We start from the raw sequence: 7,466 nt of genomic DNA on the forward strand, positions 1-7,466 counted from the left end.
TCCTTATAAAATTGTGGCTGAGAACTGCAAAACAAAACAGAAAGCTGAGAAAAAATGTTTATAGTGGACACATATCTTTCCAGCACACTGTGGTGGTAGAATGTTTCCCTTCAGGCTATCTGTCTCTAATTGAAACTTCATATGCAGCCATTGAATACTTTATTAGCAACTTTGTAGAGGAATTTGTACAAATTTGCCTAATAGATGCTGAAAATGTATTTTTGTGCTCTCAGATCAATATGGATCAATGTAGAGCTGTGCATGTATAGTAATAGCATGAAAAGATTACATCATTTAGTGGAAATAAAAAAAAAAAAACAAGAAGCATGATCGGGGCATTGTTAGGGATGGCCTCCTGTTCTTAGTGATCAGTGTCCAGACTAGCGATAAGGTTCGGGTTCAAGAGGAATCCTGAGAGTGTGGGATTTGCAGTTCCTGTGAGATTTACCTGTGAAGATTTGCAAGGGGGCCCCCAGATCCCACCCCCCCATGTGAATGGGTAGAGGTACATTGTACCCCTACCCATTCACCAAAAAAAGTAAAAATGACAGGAGACAGTTTTGGACAATTCCTTTATTTAAAAAAAAAGTGTCCTGTGATGTCCCTTCATCTTCAATCACAGCACAGATGACCCGGAAAAAACTCCGCCTCCATGGGAGGCATCCCCCCAACTGCAGCCTTTTCATGATGAAAGCTGTTATATAGCTAAGGGCAGGGCCACCCGGTGACGTAAATGGGTGACCCCGCCCCTCTCTGACATCACGTGATGTCATATGACGTTGGAAGGGGGCACGGTCACCCAGTTACGTCACCGAGTGGCCCCGCCCTCAGCTATATAAGAGCTGTCATCGTAAAAAGACTACAGTCACGGTGGCGTCTCTCATGGAGGTGGAGTTTTTCAGTTTTTTTTATTCTCTGGACCATCAGTGCTGTGATTGAAGATCAATGAACATCGCGGGACACTTTTTTTTTAAATAAAGGAATTGTCAAAAACTGTCTCCTGTCTTTTTTACTTTTTTTACACTTTTTTTGGTGAATGCACAGGGTGACATTGTACCCCATACCCATTCACAATGGGGGGGATCTGGGGGCACCTTGTTAAAGGGGTCTTCCCGATTCTGATAAGCTCCCCACCTGCAGACCCCCACAATCACTAGGTAAGGGTTGTGGGGAAGAGGCCCCTGGGGACATCAACATGGGGACAAGGTGTTTTAGTGGAGACCGCAAAGCACCATCCCCATGTCGAGGGCATGTGGCCTGGTTTGGTTAAGGGGGGGGCACTCTCTCATCCCCCCTTTTTCTGCAGCCTGCCAGGCTGCGCGTTTGATAAGGGTCTGGTATGGATTTTAGGGGGACCCTGATGCCTTTTTTTTATTTTGGCATGGGGTTCCCCTTTAATATCCATACCAGACCCAAAGGGCCTGTTAATGGACTGGGGGGGGACCCATGCTGTTTTTTTCAATGATTTTCATCTATATTCACGGGATTTGACAATACATTATAGCCGCAAGCAGTTTTAAATTACATTTTTTCCTTTAGAAATGTCATTTTGCTGTGGTACTGTTATAAACACGGGAAATATGCTCTACTTTACAGGCAGACTAAAGAGATCCCCCTGGCACGATATTTAAAGGAATATTTAATTTTTATTGTTTCACTTCAAGCATTATTAACCACTTGCCGCCTGCCCTATAACAAATTGACGGTGGGAAAGTGGTTGCATAATCCTGATCGGACGTCATATGACGTGATCAGGATTATGAGCCCCCGGGGGTGCGCATCGCGGCGATCGTTATTGCGGGGTGTCAGTCTGACACTTTACATTTTACTGTGTAAAATAGAAAAAATGCAACCATCACCATTTTATTCCTTAGGTTCTCTGCTAAAATGTATAATCTTAGTTTTTATAAATGATTTTCTAGCAAGAAATACAGATTTAAACTAGTAAACAAAATGTGCCAGAAAAAGCCTGGTCTTCACGTGGTTAACTAACATTGATAAAAGTAGAATTGTCGTTACATTTTATGTCTATAGGTTGCATAACAAATTCATTCTTTTTTTTGCAAGACAATATCAGTAAAGGAATACATTTTTTGTCCTTTAAAAACAATATATGTATTACTTTGTTATCTTCAGTAAGTGCTGGATGAACAGGCTCATAGCACAAATGTAAAAATTGGTTTTGGAGGTGTGAGAGCTGAACTGATTGAATGATAATGATGTATTGATTTGTGTCTTTAACCACTTTCAGACCGGACCAATTTGCTGGTCAAAGACCAGACCACTTTTTGCGATTCGGCACTGCTTCCCTTTAACTGTGGCTCCCAAACAAAATTGACGTTCTTTTTTTCCCACAAATAGAGCTTTCTTTTGGTGGTATTTGATCACCCCTGCGGTTTTTATTTTTTGCGCTATAAACAAAAATAGAGCGACAATTTTAAACATTTTTTTTTTGACACATTTTTGGGACAATTGTCATTTATACAATAATCACTGCTATATAAATGCAGTGATTCCTGTGTAAATGACACTGGCAGTGAAGGGGTTAACCAGTGGGTGGCAGTGTAGGGGTTAAGTGTTCCTAGGGGTGTGTTACTAACTGTGGGAGGGTTGGGCTTTCATTTAGTGAACACTGATCTCTGCTCCAATCACATGGAGCAGAGATCAGCGTCACTAGTTGCTAGGCAGAATGGAGAAATGTTGTTTACAACGGCATTTCTTCATTCGGCCGCTCCGTGAGGCGATCGCAGGGATGCCCGCAGCGATCGAGTCCGCGGGTCCCGCGACCGGACTCACGGAGGTCCCGACCAGCGCGGGAGCGTGCCACCGGTGGCGTGCTCCCGATGGCAGGGCGGCAAATTTAAAGGGACGTACATGTACGCCCATTTGTCTGCCCGTGCCATTCTGTTGACGTACATCGTCGTGCGCTGGTCGGCATGTGGTTAATATCTACAAGGAGATGAATTGTGCTTCATATAATATTTGTACATCTTAGAAGTTTGAATCCTATGGGTAATAGGTCTGTGAAGGTTCTCATTTATCCAGGTCATGGTATAGCTCAGCCATTCTCAACCAGGGTTCCGTGGAATCCTGGGGTTCCTCCAGAGGTTGCTAGGGGTTCCTTGAGCTGTGGCTGATGAACCACCTATTTGATGATGCCTACAGAGTTCAAGGTTCAGGACCACTTAGCAAAGCCAACAGCGTGACACCAAATATCTTTTTAGTTGCCTTTTAGGTGGCATTCTAAACACCACTTTATGGGGGACGTTCTTCCTATTGACCACTAATATAAGGAGCATTGTTCCTATTGAGCCCTGATGATTTGGTTTTGGTAAGGGTTCCTCAAGACATGAAAATTATTTTTGGGGTTCCTCTAGGGTTAAAAGGTTGAGAAAGCCTGGTATAGCTTGTCATAGTCACATTCATTCATGTAATGGTGAGGACAATTCATAGCTTATCAAAGCCACTTTATTACTGATATCTGTAAGCCCTTGTACACAGTCGGACATTCTGACAACAAAATCCGTCGGATTTTGTCCGAAACTTGTGTTGCATACACACGGTCAGAAAAAGTTGTCGGAAAATCTGATTGTTCGGAACGTGGTGATGTTCAGGCTAGTAGCCAATTGCTTTGGTCAAGGAATTTGATCTGAGCATGCGTGGCACTTTGTCCGATCGGAATTCTTTACAAACGATTGGAAAAAGTCAGATCGGACCATGTTGTTGGAAAATTTTATAGCCCAGCTCTAAAACGTTGTCAGTTGGATATTCTGACAGAAACAGTCTAATGGAGCCAGGGCTGGACTGGGATAAAAATTTGGCCCTGGACTTCATCCAGACTTTAATTTTGCAAACACGCAAAAAACAGTATATAAACTGTACGCAATTGGGCAAAAAAGCCCCAAGAGAGCCCCCCTTACATCAGGGTCCCCAGAGAGCCCCTCCCTACATCTGGGTCCCCAGAGAGCCCCTCCTTACATCTGGGTCCCCAGAGAGCCCCCCACTTACATCAGGGTCCCCATATAGCCTTCCCCTTACATCAGGGTCCCCATATAGCCTTCCCCTTACATCAGGGTCCCTAGAGAGCCCCTCTTACATCAGAGTCCCCAAAGATCATCTGCCTTACATCAGGGTCTCTATAGAGCCAACCCCTTACATCCAGGTCCCCGCAGAGCCCCCCCTTACATCCGGGTCCACAGAGAGTCTCTCTCTTACATCAGGTTCCCCAGAGAGCCTCTGGCTTACATCAGGGTCCCCAGAGAGCCCCTCCTTACATTAGGGTCACCAGAAAGAGGGCAGGTAGTGGGCTGGGACCCTGTGGTTGGGGACTCCTGGACTGACCCGGGGCTATGGGCCCTAGATTCGGGGCTATAGCCCCAAAAGTCCCCCCCAGCGATGCCACTGGCTGTCACTGAAACCAGCCCACTGAGCCATTGGCCCACCGGAAAACTTCCTATAGTCCCTATGGCCAGTACATGCCTGAATGGAGCCCACACACGGTCGGATTATCCGACAACACGGTCCGATCGGACATTTTCCATCGGAATGTCTGACCGTGTGTAAAAGGGCTAACAGGGGAAATAATTCAGGAGAAGAATTAGGAAACAAGGACAGACCTTTCCATCCCATCATATCTTTGAACTGAAAATGACTTTTGACATTAACATGTTAAAGCTTCTATGAGATTGTAGTGATTGGGATCACATCTATTCTAATACCAGGTTACGTCTGATTGCCTTCCTGTGTGTGAAGTCTAACACGGCGTTGCTCGAGTTTCAGCTCTTACATTGTATCCTCAGCATTGATCCCGGCTTTGTCTGCTTTGTCTCCGATCTCACAGTGTGCGGGATTCCTGTCTCCCAACCTTGTTATTGGGTGCGCTTGTTTGACAGAAAGGCTTACGATCTAAATGAAATTCCGACCTTCTGCAACCCAAAACCCCTACTTAGGAAGCAAAGGTGTCTGCGTATGTTTGTGACGACACCGGTCTGCTGCCGGCGCGGTCTTCACCGTACCCGGGGATCCCGCACACCGCGAGATCAGAGACAGAGCAGACAAAGCCGGGATCAATGCTGAGGATACAATGTAAGAGCTGAAACTCGAGCAATGCCGTGTTAGACTTCACACACAGGAAAGCAATCAGACGTAACCTGATATTAGAATAGACGTGATCCCAATCACTACAATCTCATAGAAGCTTTAACATGTTAATGTCAAAAGTCATTTTCAGTCTTTGTAGATCTGCAGCTTTCATGAAAATAAAGCCTGGTGATCCTGCCATGGAGGTCCTTGCTCAGGGTGTTATGGGGTGGTAAAGCTCTGTCCCTGTCTCCTAATTCCTTCCTTGTGTTGTCTCCCCTGTCAAAGCTTTTAATGGAAGCTACAAGTGACCCTTACAACACACATTACCCAGACATCGCTGGAGTGTATGTAGACATGATATTGCTGCAAAGGGGCTGCTGGAGATCAGAATCGCCGAGGTGCAACAACGGGTGAGAAAAAGTGAAAACAAGGGTTGTGATTTAGCAAAGGGCACTTACCGGTGACACACAGCGATTTAGCAAAGCTAAATGTCATTCAGTTTATTTTACATTAAGACCCCCTTCACGCTAGGGGCGTTTTGCAGGCGCTATGACGTTAAAAATAGCGCTTACAAACCGCCCTAAAACAGCTGCCAAATTCACTCCAGTGTGAAAGCCCAAGGACTTTCACACTGGAGCGGTGCGCTGGCAGGGCGTCAGAAAAAGTCCTCCCAGCAGCTTTTTTGGAGCGGTGAAGGATCGGTGAACTCACTCACTTGCTCCTCCATTGCTCCCCGCCATTGAAACCAATGGGGCAGCGCTGCGATACTGCTGCGGCGGCGTTTTGCAGGCAGATTTAACCCCTTTACAGCCGATAGTGAGGGGTTAAAACCACCCCACTAGCGGCCGAATAGCACCGCTAAAATGCCGGTGTCGTCACAGCGTGAAAGGGGAGTTCTAACAATCTTTTTTGGTAGTGTTTCTCTTTTGAATATGCGGCAGGATACTCACTTCAAACACAACATTGTTACATAGAATCTGGATATAGTAATATAGTCTAAGTATGCTCCTCTTAAAAAGCTATTGACAGTGAAGACCCCTCCGATTATAATGTCTCCATCCTGATAATACTCATAGTCTTCAAATACGGCGGCTGCCTCCGGCACGTAGATTGGTGCCGGTCTTGGGTCTTCGGTGTCAGCGGTACAAGGTGTCACATACAGAAGGAGCACACACAATTCTCCAATCAGTGTATGAGATGTCAGTATAAATCTACACAATACAACAACAAGGAGATGAATGGAGGTCACTATAACCCGGTATAACATTATCTGGGAATACACAAGGCTACAGATCATGTCTATGGAATAAAACTGCGTCCTCTTATATAGAGTGTAACGTAAGACAAGACAAAGAACCCTGCATTTAGAAACAGGTGATATGGTTATATAAAATACAATTTTACTTGCTGTTAATATCACACTTTTCTAGCATGACTAGCATAAAGTAATATTTAAAAGTATTGGATGAAGTTTAGTTCCTCTAAGACAACATCCCAATTTTAAAAGAAAATGAAAAAGAATTGGAGACGTATTTTCAGATAATGTCTCCTGCTGGTAAGATTTAAAAAAAGACCCGCCTACAAATGCTTGTCCTTTATTTTCATTACTTTATGCTAAAGAAAATAAAAAAGAATTGGAGATACGGGACTTTAATGATACCAACATATAAAAGACACAAGGTACAAAAAAATGAATAAAATAACAATGAAATATTTATTGAAACAAATTTTAAAGAACATATGTGATGCCTGAGAGCATATTTGTTATTATAAGCCTATACATGTAGCCCATTGCAAATGTGACAGAGACTACAATGTTCGAAATAGCTAAGTCATTCTGTTCCCATTTTTCGACATGCTTCGCCCATAGGGCTTCCTCAGGAAAAAAAACACAAACTGCTTTATCTGAGTATATAAGAGTAAATCCACAAGATGTATATAACTAGAAAAGAACACAACAATTAGTACATCAAGATATTTGAACATATATTAATATAAACACAAGTTTGCAGGTGCGTGGCTTCAGAACCCCACAGCCCCAACAAAATTTCTATCAGCCCCTGTACACACGGTCGGAGATTTCCACAACCAAATCCGTTGGATTTTGCCTGTCGGATTTTGTCAGTCGGATCTTGTTTGAAACTGTTGCATACACACGGTCGGGCCAAGTTGGCGAAAAATCCGATCTTTCAGAACGTGATGACATATGTTCATTACAATGGGACTACGTTCAGGCTAGTAGCCAATAGCTTTGATGTAGGAACTTGATCAGAGCATGCGTGGCACTTGGTCCGATGAAAATGCTCTACACATGATCAGATTAGGTCCGTCCGGCCCAGTTGGTCGGGAAATATTTCCAACATGTTGGAAAATTGGGTCGGACG

General features: G+C 44.1%; 1 protein-coding gene across 1 annotated transcript in view; it reads right to left on the reverse strand.

Annotated features, from left to right (window-relative positions):
* LOC143929579 (vomeronasal type-2 receptor 26-like) overlaps positions 1-5,417 on the reverse strand; it is a 49,456-nt gene extending 44,039 nt beyond the window's left edge. The window contains exons 1-2 of the mRNA XM_077453459.1: positions 5,410-5,417; positions 5,016-5,150 (exon numbers count right to left, since the gene is read on the reverse strand). Of these exons, the coding sequence (XP_077309585.1) occupies positions 5,016-5,150; positions 5,410-5,417 (143 nt within the window). The remainder of the gene's footprint in view (positions 1-5,015; positions 5,151-5,409) is intronic.
* Between the last annotated feature and the right edge of the window lie 2,049 nt (positions 5,418-7,466).

Source organism: Lithobates pipiens, unplaced genomic scaffold (genome assembly GCF_037356315.1).
Source record: "Lithobates pipiens isolate NorthernLeopardFrog02 unplaced genomic scaffold, aLitPip1_a1.2 Scaffold_24, whole genome shotgun sequence".
NCBI classification, from domain to species: domain Eukaryota; kingdom Metazoa; phylum Chordata; class Amphibia; order Anura; family Ranidae; genus Lithobates; species Lithobates pipiens.